The sequence below is a fragment of the Anarrhichthys ocellatus genome, unplaced genomic scaffold (genome assembly GCF_004355925.1).
Source record: "Anarrhichthys ocellatus isolate YVR2014 unplaced genomic scaffold, GSC_Weel_1.0 scaffold156, whole genome shotgun sequence".
In the NCBI taxonomy this organism is placed as follows: domain Eukaryota; kingdom Metazoa; phylum Chordata; class Actinopteri; order Perciformes; family Anarhichadidae; genus Anarrhichthys; species Anarrhichthys ocellatus.
In genome coordinates this window covers 174,310-188,927 of record NW_022280186.1, presented here as the reverse complement: position 1 = coordinate 188,927, position 14,618 = coordinate 174,310, and the positions used below count along the sequence as shown (strand labels likewise).

General features: G+C 44.7%; 1 protein-coding gene across 4 annotated transcripts in view; it reads left to right on the top strand.

The window, feature by feature from the left end:
* Window positions 1–14,618, top strand: part of nbr1b (NBR1 autophagy cargo receptor b) — a 57,647-nt gene that overhangs the window by 6,776 nt on the left and 36,253 nt on the right. For all 4 annotated transcript variants that reach the window (XM_031877948.1, XM_031877945.1, XM_031877947.1 and 1 more), the window contains exons 2-5: window positions 1,023–1,085; window positions 6,188–6,206; window positions 6,324–6,346; window positions 9,503–9,691. In XM_031877948.1, the coding sequence (XP_031733808.1) occupies window positions 1,023–1,085; window positions 6,188–6,206; window positions 6,324–6,346; window positions 9,503–9,691 (294 nt within the window). The remainder of the gene's footprint in view (window positions 1–1,022; window positions 1,086–6,187; window positions 6,207–6,323; window positions 6,347–9,502; window positions 9,692–14,618) is intronic.

Here is a 14,618-nt window from a genome sequence, read left to right as displayed (position 1 = left end):
GGGGGGGGGGGTGAGAGGGGAAAATCCTCTAAAAAATATCTAAGACCTGAATGACTGTATGATGGAGAGAGACACAGAGAGGGAGAGACAGACAGACAGTTAGATGGACTGAGTGAGTGAGTGAGACAGGCAGACAGGAGGTCTAATGATCTTTCCTTGAATATCGTGTGTGGATGTGTAGAGAGAGAGACTCTGATCTCTCTGGCAATCTTTCTCATTTGGAGATTGTCCTGTTTTATCTTTTACAGCTTACATAACTATTGTCCTGCTCTGCCATGTCTTTCCTCGTCTCGCCCTCTTGTGTCGCGGTGTGTGTAAATGTCACTCGAATCAGGAAACTTATCAGAATACCCATATTTGATTGGCTGAGCTGCATCACGTATATCTCTAAATCATGTGTGTGCGGCTTTTATTTTAAAATGGGGGGGGGGGCCTCTAAAAGTCGCCAAGACCTGAATGACTGTATGAGAGAGAGACACAGAGAGAGAGAGAGAGAGAGATAGAGAGATAGAGGGAGAGGAGTGTATGTGTGTGTGTGTCTCAGTGCCTCTGTGTGTTTATCAACATCACTAATGGGCTCATATAAACACCTGTGTGCTTGGGTGCATATTGGTGATTGGAGCACCTGTGTGTTAGAGGCTAATTAAGAGAGATTAGAGTGAACAGTGATTTTCAACAAAACTGCCTGTCAAACATATGCCCTTCATACCAAAACCATGAGACTAATCAATAAAATATGGATACCGTGAGAGAGATAAGACTCTGGCAAACGCGGAGATGTGTTTTTTATGTTTGTGGTCTTAAAAATGTGAGCTCCAGCGCAATATGCAAAACTGGTACCATCTGCTTTCGATGGAGAGGCGAGGATACACACACACACACACACACGCACCTATCAGCCGGGGTTCATCCAAATGCAAATGACTGTTCGGTCTGAAATTGTGACTCTGTCTCTCATCCTTTCTTGATGAGCCATCATCCTCAGTCCTCATCACATCTGTGTTTATGTGTTGGGGTTGTAGGTAAAGCGCTCGTTTGGCCTGTGCAGTCTTCAGCTGACCTATTTCGACGAGGAGAACGAGGAGGTGAGGAACTCTATCTGTTGTCACTCTGTCTTATTAAACATCACAGTGAAGTTGGGCAAGATCACCTCAAATCAATGCATGATTGATTGTCACATTGAACTAGGGGTGGGAATCTCGAGGCTACGACGTGATTATGAAACAATTATTGATTTATCTTGATCCTGATTTATTTTCTCTCACTGTGACTCTGCTATTTTAATGATTCATAATAATAAAAACTGATCAATTTGTTCCATTATCTTTTATTAATTCAATATTGGTAACAAATCAGAGAGATGTGTCAGCTGGAGAGTTACATTTCCAGCACTGCAAAGAGAAGCAACAAGAAGATCAATATAATAGGGCCTGTAGCAGCATCCTCGTAGTAACACACAGAGTTCAGCATGTTCTGAGTCATGTGACATAACAAGCTGCCTTCATTCACAAATGCATAATAAAGACTTCTCTTCCAACACATCCCCGTGTTCTCGCCAATGAGCAGCCAGCTCTCGTACACAAACGATGCTTTCTGGAACATGTGGTGAAGCTATACAGTGATAAAGTGCCCGTTCATGGTGACACAAGATTCTGTCACGCATTGCGTGTTCTTACCATCCTACCCGCATGAATTTTTGATTATTGATTTTTCTGCATTGAGTCTTAATCTTCTAACCCTTGTCATGTCCTGGGGTCATTTTTGACCCCATTAGACCTTTAACGTCTCTAAATAAATGAGACATCATTTATTTTGCTTAATATTTAATGACTTTTCCTAATTTAATGGGGACAACTGGGTAAACATAAACTCAGCATGTTGATATGTAAAGCCATTAAAACACCCAAAAAATATCTCTTTCCAATTGTAGGTCAATCAGTGAGATTTGATGGTGATCTGCATATTTCTCCATAGTAGAATAGAATAGTACTTTATTCATCCCCAAGGGGAAATTTGTCTGTGGCAGCAGCAAACAGGGTTACACAATAAAATAAAAATATTAAGTGTGGAAAATGCACAATATAATAAAATAAAATAACCGAGCAGCACCTATTAGATTTAAGAAGATAAAGTAATAAAAATGCACAGTATAAACACTAAATAGAATCGTATTAAATTAACTAAGTAGGAAAAAATAAACAAAACAGTAGTGCACAAGATCACCAACAGCAGCAACAGTGTAGCCTTGTTATAGTCTTGTGTTTGACTTGGCCAGAGGTGATTTATTATACAGTGATATTGCAGAGGGCAGGAATGTTTTCCTGTATCGGTCCTTGTGACAGCGGAGCTGAATCAGTCTATTGGAGAAAGTGCTCCGCTGTCCCTGCAGTAGGTGGTGGAGAGGGTGGTCCGGGTTATCCAATATGGACAATAGTTTCTTCAGTGTCCTCCTCTCCATCACCTCTTCCAGATAGTCTTGTTTGCAACCAATGATGGAGCCGGCCTTCTTAATCAGTTTATTAACTCTGTTGGTGTCTCCGGCTCCAATGCTGCTCCCCCAGCAGACTTCGGCGAAGCACTGGCCACAACAGACTGGTAGAACATCTCAAACATCTTGCTGCACACGTTGAAGGATCGAAGTTTCCTCAAGAAAAAGAGTCGACTCATCCCCTTCTTGTACACAGCGTTGATGTTGGTCTTCCAGTTCAGCCTGTTGTCGATGGAGACACCCAGGTACTTGTACTCCTCCACCATGTCCACGTCCTCTCCCAGAACGTTCACCGGTTGTGGAGCCGTCGTCTTCCTCCTGAAGTCGACCACCATCTCTCTGGTCTTGGCCACGTTCAGACGCAGGTGATTTCTACCGGCCCACTCTACAAAGTCAACCACTACTGTCCTGTACTCCTCCTCCTGTCCGTCCCTTAATCACCCGACCACTGCAGAGTCATCAGAGAACTTCTGCAGATGGCATGACCCTGAGTTGTACTGGAAGTCAGTGGTGTACAAGTTGAACAGGAAGGGAGACTGGACAGTTCCCTGTGGAGCTCCAGTATCACTGACCACCGTATCAGACGGCACACGGCCCAGTCGGACAAACTGTGGTCTGCCTGTGAGGTAGTCAGTGATCCAGGAGACAGTGGATGCGTTAACCCCCACCACCCACAGCTTCTCACTCAGCAACACTGGTTGGATGGTGTTGAACGCACTGGAGAAATCAAAGAAAGTGATTCTCACAGAGCCACCGGATCCATCCAGGTGCGACTGAGCTCGTTGCAGCAGGTAGATGATGGCGTCGTCCACCCCCACATGAGGCTGATATACAAATTGCAGAGGGTCCAGTGAGGATTTCACCTGCGGTCGAAGGTGTGCCAAGACAAGCCTCTCCAGCATCTTCATCACATGAGATGTGAGGGCAACTGGTCGGTAGTCATTGAGGCCAGATGGTGTCGTCTTCTTTGGTACGGGAACCAGGCACGACGTCTTCCACAGCACCGGGACTTCCTCCTGCTTCAGGCTCAGGTTGAAGAGGTGTTGAAGGACATTAGACAGCTGGATGGCGCAGGTCTTCAGGACCCTGGGGCTGATGCCATCAGGTCCCACAGCCTTTCCTTGATGGAGTCGCTCCAGCTGTCTTCTCACCTGGCCAGTCGTCACAGAGGGGGGGGGGGGTCATAGTGTCGGTGGTGGCAGAGCCCTTTGAAGTGGATAGCTCTGAGTCCATGCAGCACACCAGGGGGGACAGAGGGGGAGGTGTTTGGGAGGTGTGGTGTGTGGAGGAGACGGATGAGGGCTCTGAGCTAAACCTATTGAAGAAAGAGTTTAGCTCATTGGCCCTCTCCAGGGAGCCCCCTGGTTGTCTCCCTCCAACCCTGAAGCCGGTTATCTGCTTCATTCCAGTCCACACCTCCTTCATGTTGTTCTGCTGGAGTTTGGCCTCCAGCTTCCTCCTGTAGGTGTCCTTGCACTCTCTGATCTTAATCTTCAGGTCGCGCTGGACTCTCCTGAGCTCGTCCCTGTCCCCCGACCTGAAAGCTGCTTTCTTCTTGTTAAGAAGAGCTTTCAGGTCACTGGTGATCCATGGCTTGTTTTTGGGGAAGCAGTGTACTGTCCGGGATGGTATGACGGTTTGTTCACAGAATTTGATGTATTCTGTGATACAGTCCGTCATGCTGTTGAGGTCCTCCCCATGTGGTCTACACAGCACACCCCAATCCGTTGACTCAAAGCAGTCCTGCAGGGCATGATTAGCCTCCTGAGACCACCTCCTCACAGTCCTGGTGGTCACAGGCAGCCTCTGCACCAGAGGAACATACCTGGGTGTTAACAGGATCAGGTTGTGATCAGACCTGCCAAGGGGGGGAAGGGCAGTGGCACTGTATGCATCCTTTGCATTAACATACAGAAAGTCCAGGGTTGTATTATTTCTTGTGGGGCAGTCAACATATTGGTGAAAAGTTGGCAGGGCTTTATCCAGGGTGGTGTGATTAAAGTCTCCAGTGATTGCCAAAAATGCACCAGGATGTTGAATCTGCAGTCCAGACACAGTGGAGTGGATGGTGTCCACTGCTGTCTCGGAGTCAGCAGATGGGGGGGATGTACACAGCGACAACAATGGCGGACGAGAACTCCCTCGGCAAATAATAAGGACACATCCCCACGGCTAATAGTTCAATGTCCGGGCTGCAGAAGCGTTCCTTAACACACACATGGTCGGGATTGCACCACCTCTCGTTCACATACACAGCAATCCCGCCACCTCTCTTCTTGCCGCTCTGAACAACGTCTCTGTCCGCCCGAACAGTCCTGAAGCCGGGCACCGACGCACTGTGGTCCGGGAAATCCGCGTGCAGCCATGTCTCCGTGAAACACATGACGCTGCACTCGCAGAAGTCCCTCTCGGTCTTTACCAGCAACAGGCTGCCGCTGGCAAGACGCCATTTTATTGCTGCACAAAGTAACAGGGATTCTGGATGTATACGGGTTTGGGTGTCCCCAGGATAACAGGTGTTAGTCCATGTGAAGGTAACAGGAAGCTTAAATGTTGCAGGAATGAATGTTGACATGTTTTATATGTCAGGTAATGAGTTAGAATAAAGTTGAGTAAAGAGTTGAAACACAGAGGTGGGTCATAATTTATACTGTATGCTTTATAAACAGTCAAACCAGACGGAGTCATTTCTGAGCCCAGAGGACAACAGGTGTGATTATGTGCTGCCATTAGAACAATTCAAATGATTCAAGAACAGCATCCTCACTGAACTTTGACATATACCTCTCTGTGATCAGTCAAATAGTCAAATTAATATAAAGTCAAAATAACTCATTGTTTCATTGTATTTTCACTCAGAAACAGGGTCTACTTTGATGTAAACGAGGTATATTGGCCCTAAATATGTGGTAATGTGTTGGACTGAAGGTGTGAAACAGAATTGATTGACAATTTATACTCTATGTTTTAAATAAGAGTCAAACCAGGCGGTGTGACCCCAGAGGACAACAGGTGTATGGCAATCAGGAGGACATTATAAGTGAAACAATCGTGATGCATCTAAGAATCTATTTGTCCCACACCCCTAGCAGCAACCTCCGGTTCTGAAAAGTGAAGCCAATGCCTAATTACCTTAAACTTAAGTTCTGTCTAGTGGCCATCAGGGGGGAAACTCCTCTGGTGACAACAATAAATCCGATTGCATAGACGTCTATGAGAAAGTGCCCGTACATGTAAACATGAGTTTATGGTCTCAAGCCTTCTTTAATACATGATGATCATTTAGTAGATGATGGTCTGTTAGAGTAACAGAGATGATGAACATGGTGTGATTGACAGGTCACGACCACAGCGTTCTCCGGTCTGGGAGAACTTTAACTCTTTCACTGCATGTTTTCAGTTCTTGAAAGTTAACTGTAACATTTTGGTCAGCTTTGTACCATTTACTGTCTGTTACATTTTCTAGATAGCTTAGATACCCTTGATGACATCACAATGACATCATGAGGGTGTTTGCTCTTCCAGAGCAGCAGAAGACATGATACAACTATTTTCACCTGCTGACTCGTAGCCTTTCCTTGATGAGTAAACTGAGCTGCATTTGTAACATTGGTGTGCCCCTTTAATTCATGGAACTGTATCACCATCGTGTAAACATTCCCAGATTTACATGAAGACTCTTCCCTTGTCTTCTTCCAGGTGTCCATTAACAGCCAAGGTAAGCCAACAAACAGCCACAGGACACGGTATGCTGAACAGAACCAGATCAATCTATGAGATAATAATGGATTGCACATCAATATCATGTTCATGAATGTTTCTGCTTTTATTCCAGTGGACTATGAGGAGGCATTGAAGGTAAATTGACTGGAAGTTAAATTGTTGTTAATGTTTATGTACTTATTTGGAAACGAATAAGTACTGTACTGTAGAAAAGAATAGGAGTAGAACGGACATCAAACAGTTTGCGTGGTCATTTGAATAGTACAGAAGAAAAATGACACACATCAATAGGTATTCACACAGCTGGAACAACGTCTGTGAAGGCAAACACAAGACCTCTTTTTTACGACTAATTAATACTTTCTTTCCTTCTTACTTGTAAAAGCGACAGTCGGCTCCCATGAGACCCAAACACTCCATCCCCTCCTCCAACAACCTGATTCTGTACATTAAAGATGATACTGTTAATAGTAACATAAGTAATACTCAGAGCTGAGTTTATATATAATCTGTTTCTGACAGATTGTAATCTAATGAGTTTTCTCTTCAGGAGGCTGATGTCTCCTCTCTAGCAGAGCATTTTATTAATAATAATAATAATAATAATACATTTTATTTATATAGCGCTTCTCATAATACTCAAAGACACATTAAAATCATCATATATAAAAGCAATACACTAAAAACATAAAATACACGATATTGGTCACACATTAAAAGCAGTTTTGAACAGGTGGGTTTTGATTTGGGATTTGAATGTGGAGAGGTTGGTGCAGTCTCGGATGTGTTTGGGGAGAGAGTTCCAGAGGGAGGGGGCAGATATGGAGAAGGCTCTGTCACCCCATGTCCGGTGCTTGGTCCTGAGTGGAAGGGACAGGAGGTTGGCATCAGAGGAGCGGAGCCGACGGGATGGAGTGTGGTGGTGAAGCAGGTCCGTGAGGTAGGAGGGGGCCTGATTGTGGAGGGCTTTGTGAGTGAGGAGAAGGATTTTGTATTGGATCCGTTGTGGGACGGGGAGCCAGTGGAGGTTCTGGAGAACAGGGGTGATGTGGTCACGGGAGCGGGTGTGGGTGAGCAGGCGAGCAGCACAGTTCTGGATGTACTGGAGTTTATTTAGGATTTTGGATGATGTGCCATGAAGAATGCTGTTGCAGTAGTCAATTCTGGAGGTGATGAAGGCGTGGATCAGAGTTTCAGCAGCAGATGAGGAGAGTGATGGGCGGAGATGGGCTATGTTTTTTTTAAGTGGAAAAAGGCAGTTTTGGTGATTTGTTTGACGTGGTGTTCAAAGGAGAGGTTTCTGTCAAGCATGACTCCAAGGTTGCGGATGTGTGGGGAGGGAGACGGAGTGGAGTTGTCGATGGTGAGGCAGAAGTTGTGACCGGTTTTAGTGAGGGATTTGGGACCGATGATGATCATGTCAGATTTATCACAGTTCAGTTTGAGGAAGTTGGTTTGCATCCATGATTTAATGTCAGTGAGGCAGCTGGTGAGAGTGGAGTGAGTAGCAGTGGTAATGGCCTTTGTGGAGATGTAGAGCTGGACATCATCGGCGTAGCAGTGAAAGTGAAGACCATGTTGACGTATGATGTTACCAAGAGGGAGCAAGTAGAGGATGAACAGAAGAGGACCAAGCACCGAACCCTGGGGGACGCCTTGAGACAGAGGAGCAGTGGAGGAGGTGCAGTTGTTGATGCTGATGAACTGTTGTCTGTTTGTAAGATATGATTTAATCCAGGAGAGAGCAGTTCCGGTGATGTTGAGGGAGAATTCAAGGCGGGAGAGAAGGATGTTGTGGTTGATAGTGTCAAAATCTGCAGTGAGGTCGAGGAGGATGAGAATGTTGAGGTGACCAGCGTCTGAGGAGAGGAGGAGGTTGTTGGTGACTTTGAGGAGGGCTGTTTCAGTGCTGTGCTGTGAGCGGAAACCGGATTGAAATGGCTCGAACAGATCGTTGGAGATGAGGTGGGCTTTGAGTTGTGTGGCGACAATGCGTTCCAGTATTTTTGACAGAAAGGGAAGATTGGAAATGGGACGGAAATTGCTCATGGTGTCAGGGTCAAGTCCAGGTTTTTTGAGGATGGGGTGACAGCAGCCAGTTTAAGTGTGTCGGGGACTGAACCGGAGCTGAGGGAGGAGTTAATGATGACTGTGATGAGAGGTGAGATGGCTGGGAGACAGTCCTTGACCAGATTAGATGGGATAGGATCCAGGATGCAGGTGGAGCTTCTCATTCCAGTTGTGAAGTTAGGCAGCTCCAATGGGGACACAAGGGAGAACTGAGAAAGGGGCTGAGGGGTGGAGGAGGGGGGGCAGGTGGAAAGATAGAAAAGGCGGGGGAGGTGTTCAGATTGCTGTAAATGGTGTCAATTTTTGTTTGGAAAAATGAAAGAAAAGAGTTGCATTTGTTCACTGTGAAGGATGTGGAGGTGTTGTCCTTGGGTTTGAGAAGCTTGTTTATTGTGGAGAACAGAGCCTTTGGGTTAGAGGAGCCAGAGTGTAGGAGGTGTGAGTAGTAGGTGGACCGGGCTGAGGTGAGAGCGTCTTTGTATTGTTGAAGGTAGTCGGAGAGGGCTTGGAGATGGACTGTTAAACCGGTTTTCTTGCAGAGTCTTTCAAGCTGGCGCTTTCGGGATTTCATCTGGTGGAGTTCGGGAGTGTACCAGGGAGCTGAGTGTGTGAATGAGACAGTTTTGGTTTTAATGGGAGCCAGCTGATCAAGACAGGAGGAGAGTGTGTTATTGTAGTAGTTTATAAGATCGGAGGGATTATCAGACAGCGGGGCAGGGGAGGCAGACATGGTACTGGCAAGAGAGGCTGAAAGAGTTGTGGGGGAGATAGATTTGAGATTTCTGAAGGATATGTTGCGCTTAGCTTTTGGGATGGGGATAGGGATGTCAATGTCCATGGTGATAGCCAGGTGGTCAGAGATGTTGAGGTTGAGGCTGGAGAGTTGCGGTATTGTGAGACCAGTGGAGCAGACCAGATCCAGGATGTGACCTTGGCTGTGGGTGGGGAAGTTGATATGTTGTGTGAAGCTGAAGCATTGTAGTAGTTCCAGGAATTCTGTCGTAGATTTACAGTCAGTGTTATCAATGTGGATGTTAAAATCACCTAGGAGGAGAACGGAAGGTGAGATGGCACATAGCCGAGTCAGAAAATCTGAAAAGTCAAAGTTGTTGTTATTGTTATCAGAAGAAAGACAAAGCTTAGTTTGAAAGCTTAGAAATTGATCTAAAATTAATTTTAAAGATGGCAGCAGGTGACACTAACGCATTTGCTATTTCCTAGAGTGCAGCGAGGCAGGGGAACCGACTCCACATGAACGTGTACGAGACTCGGGGCCAGCCGGCGAGGGTCCCCACCACCAAGGCCAGCGGAACAGAGCCCAAGAGGGGTTTCAGACCCCCACAGCACTGCCCCACTCTGGCCCAGGTGGTCAGCCGCAAAGTCCAGGCTGCAGTGCCAGAACAGGGCATGGTAAGACCCCAGCACACATTCGTTCAATATATGGCCCCTGGGAATCTCTTTGTCCATTTATTACTCAGCTGCCACGGATCAGAGTTTTGACAAACATTGAAAAGCATGCATCTCATCACTGTACTTCAGTATTCTTACAATAACAAGGGGTGTGGACTAGTCATCTGTACCCTCAGATTACATAATTACCTTTAATTAATAGTGTTTGATTATGCATTCAGGTGTCAGTTTATTAGGTACACCACCTTAAACTAATGCAGTCTAATACTGCAATAAATCCTCCCTCAATGAAGACTTTAATGTTCAGGTTTGTTAGGACCTCAGGGTGATGTTGATTCAGCTGTATAATCATCTTGGCGGATGTAGTTTGTGCTGCTAGTGAACTGTATTGCATTATATATAGATTAGCTCTGCCTCATTTGCATAAACGCTGTGGACAAAGTATTTCAAACCTGTCAGTAGAACACAATACAATCAGTCGCAGAAATTACACCGTACCATTTTGCCTTTGATTCTAATTTTTTCTAATTTGTATTTGAAAGTGATGAAGCAAGTCTTGACAATGGGCTATATTATCTTGACTTGGGACTTGTTGGTCTTGACTTTGGTCTTGACATGGGTCTAGGCCAGGGGTATTGTCCCAAACTTGACATGCTTGTTGACTGTCATGGCTTTAGGACTTCTGCATGCCAATATTAACTCATAGTCATAGCACCACCTACTGGCAACCACGGATGTAAGCAGGATTCTATAATTAGAGCGGCCCAAACACTGAACTTATTAAAAGGGTTTGTGGGCACACCACCAGAAAAAGACTTCTCTGATCTAAATATGTGCAAACTAAGATGCTTGGAGAGTAAAAGTTAGATAACAGTGGTTCTCAAACCATGTCAGTGGGCATTAGTATAAATCAGGCATGGGCAAACTACGGCCCGCGGGCCATATGCAGCCCGTTGGGCTTTTTAATCCGGCCCGTCAAATATTGGTACAAAATTGTCCAAACTAAAATAAAGACTAGGGCTGGGCGGTATACCTATTTTAAATTTACCATATGATATGACTTCTTCATACACCATCATACCGGTGCATAGCCGAAACAACTGTTGTCTGTCTTCAACAGGCAGCTAAATATATTGTTCGCGCTGAAAGCTGCTGTGGTCGGAGCTAGTTGTCTTAACTGTATTGAGAGAGACCCCTAGTCATGGTCATAACTTTATAACGCAACAATTAACAACCCACAACTAACGCTCTTTAACAGAGAAACACCACGACACAACAGTCTGTGACACATAAACAATTTGTAACAGTAATAATTGTACATTTAGAAAATTTCACTGCCGAACTGCATGCTGGGTACAGCTCACTCGCGAGCCTGCTAGCACAACACTCTGCTAACAGCTTGGAGAGGCTCCGTCACTCCAGTAACGTTACATTAAAGAACAGAACAGAGCGATGCAGGATGAACAAAGACAGACCGGAGATGCACCGATAGAATTTGATACATATGCAACGCTGATTACCGTATAATATGTGTGGTATTTGTTATAAATGTACGTTGGTACATATAAGCTGTACATGGAGGGGCTTAGGACCCAGGGGAATGAAGGTGAAGGAAACTGGAAGAGACGCCACACAAACAGCTGTTCACCGCTCATCACGATCCTGTAGACCAGTGATTCTCAACTGGTGGTTCATCGCGGACCTGTTTTCAGTGGGTCGCGGGCCTTTGCTTTATGCAGCGGAGTTATTCACGCTCCTTTCCAGCGGTGCAGGAAAAACACCGACCAATGCGTTGTAAATCACGTCACGTGATGCAGTTTAGCCAATAAAATAAAGGTATTCTGATACGTTTCCTGACTCCAGTGAGATGTACCCACACCGTGACACAGGGGGGAGAGACAAGGGAAGACTTAACACAGCAGAGCTCTTATAATGTTAGATGTGAAAGTCAAATATCTGTATGATCTCTTCAAAGAAGCAAATTGCTAAAATGACCAGTCTTTCACTGATGAACACCTCAGATCTGTTCTGAGAATTGCCACAACCAAACTGACACCAAACATTGATGCACTGGCAAAAAAGGGTGACCAACAACACTGTACCCACTGAAATTAAATGTATGTTTTCTTTACTTTTCAAGTCATGGCTTTTACTTATAATTTATATTAGTTCACACAAACACTCTCCATTCATCTGCTACTGGCCCGGCCCGTCTGTCAAATTTTAAAAGTCAATGTGGCCCCCGAGCTAAAAAGTTTGCCCACCCCTGCTCTAAATGATCTGTCCAGAGCTTCTTCATGGCAATCAGGTTAAACATTACAATGAATGCTTCACACTACAGTCTAAAGTTACAGAAGAGTAGGGGTATTCAATTCAAATTCCAAAAGGTCCAGATTGAGAAAATCTCCTTGTGCAAAGGTCCGGAACATTACAATAATATCTAACTTGCACCATTTAGTGCCATTATATATGGCACTAAATGACATTCAAGAAGTCTAGTAGTAGTAACAATGTGTTTGTGTAGTCAACAACTGTCAAATCAAATAAGAAACGTACACATCAATTATTATTCTCAGTTTTCAAATTTATTACAAATAATCCATAGAAATACATAAATAAATGTTCTTCTCATTTCAAGTACAATAAGAGCTGCATTAAAGAATAACTGACATAAGAGAAAGCTTTTGAAAAATGTGCATCTCAAGATAAAGTAATTCATTTTAGAAAAATTAATTTCACTAAATTGTCCTGCAGCTTTAAATTCACTTCATTCAGTGTGAAGTGATGTCAATCAAAAAAGCCACAATATTATATTTTACTCATCTTCTAATAAAATACAGTTTTGTGAATGGACTTTCTCTGTGGTTATTAAACCACTTGTTTCAGCTCTATTCCTCTCTGGTAACATCATTGTTGGACAGTGAATTACTGTGTCAGGATTCTGATCATACTGGACTGTTAGGTTGTTTATTATCTGTGGGTTCATTTCAGATGTGAGTGGGTATGTTTGCTCAAAAGACGTACAGGTTTTAAACTGAACACATGAGACGTACTGGTTTTAAACTGTCCGTGGGAAGAATTAACATTTAACAGTCCATTCTTGGTTAGAGACTCTGGTCTCTCTGGTCTCTCTGAACACTTTTCTCTCTTTGGAGAACGTCATGTGAAATAACTTCTGACTCACTTAATTATTCTGCTGCTCTTCGTTCTCTTTCCTCGTCTCAGCCCTGTGTGTGTAAATCACTCACTCGAGTCAGGAAACTTGTCAGAATACATATTTGATTGGCTGAATAGCATCACATGATGTGATTTACAACGCATGTAATTGGTCGGCCCTGAACAAGTGCTGTAAAGGCTGCGCTGTTTAAAATGGAAGCGCTCCGTCAAAATAAGTTAAGTTTATTGTCACATACATTTACACATACTATATACGAAATTTGTCCTCTGCATTTAACCCATCCCTAGCTTATTGGGAGCAGTGGGCTGCTGAGAAGCGCATGGGGAGCAGTTAGGGGTTCAGTGTCTTGCTCAGGGACACTTCGGCATAGGACACGTAGCAGCCAAGGATCGAACCGCCGACCTTGCGGTTGCCGGACGACCCTCTCTATCTCGTGAGCCACAGCCGCCCACAAAATGTAATAATTCTCAATTATCTTTTGGTTTTAGGTCCGGATACAACGGCGTCTGGGTCCGGAACCGGACCGCGGCCCGCCTATTAGTGACCCCTGGTCTAGGCTATGGACTTGTTGGTCTTGACAGGGTCTTGTTGACTTGAGACTCGTTGACTTGGGACTCGTTGACTTGGGACTCATTGGTTTTGACTTTGAACCTGACATGGGTCTAGAGCAGGGGTGCCCACACTTTTTCGGCTTGCGAGCTACTTTTAAAATGACTAAGTCAAAATGATCTACCTACATTAAAAATGCTAAATATCTATTTATTTATATATATATACTGAGTATACTTTATATTTACAATATATGTTGTTGTAAATACCTTATGGCACAATACAATTCTGTACATTTTTGGTCATTACCTTACTCTGATGACTTGCACTGAATGGAATCAGCCAGGGTTGCATAGTAGCTGCTGGTAGCCCGCCTCAAGCAGACTTCAAATGATCATCAGTCATGGTGGAACGGTGTTTGGACTTAATATTCATTATGTGGGAAAAGGCTGACTCACATAAATAAGTAGAGCCGAATAATGCAGTCAAGAAGGTATCACATTTCCTCATGTTTGGGTACTTTTCCTCTGTGAGTAAGTTCCCAAACTGTCCACGAGCCCTGGACTTCAGCTGAATGTCAGTTTGCAGTGTAAAAATCTCATCCTCTACTCCAGACGAGTTCAGGTGAAACAGCGTTGCAATTTTTGATGCGAGTGAATCAACCTCAAAATCTTCCTGAAATGTGCAGCACATAAATGTAGCGACTGGCTCGAGTAAAGCAAAGTCTTGAAAGCGTTTGTCAAACTCTGACAGACACTTGTCAATCTGCTCTGTGTACTGTGCGCGCCTTCCGTTGTGTCTCCAGCTCTGACGCGAGGATTTGGAAGTTCCCCAAATCATGGTGCTGCAGCTTTAGCTTCTTTAGTAGAAATGAATTGGAAGATTATCTAATTAGCTCGCCTGCGTTTTGCAGTAGCTCGCGCGGTTGACCGCGCATAAGTGGTGACCCGTGTGTTAGAAAAGAGGTGATCTCAGACTGGCTGCCCTGTACGTCAATCAAGTGGCAAATGCCATAGGGAGGATGAAAATTATTTTTGATTGGCATGCGATCTACCCGCACTGCCTTTGCGATCGACGTATTGGGCACCCCTGGTCGAGAGAGAGAGAGAGAGGTGTAGAGAGAGAGAGAGAGAGAGGTGTAGAGAGAGAGAGAGAGGTGTAGAGAGAGAGAGAGAGAGAGAGAGAGAGAGAGAGAGAGAG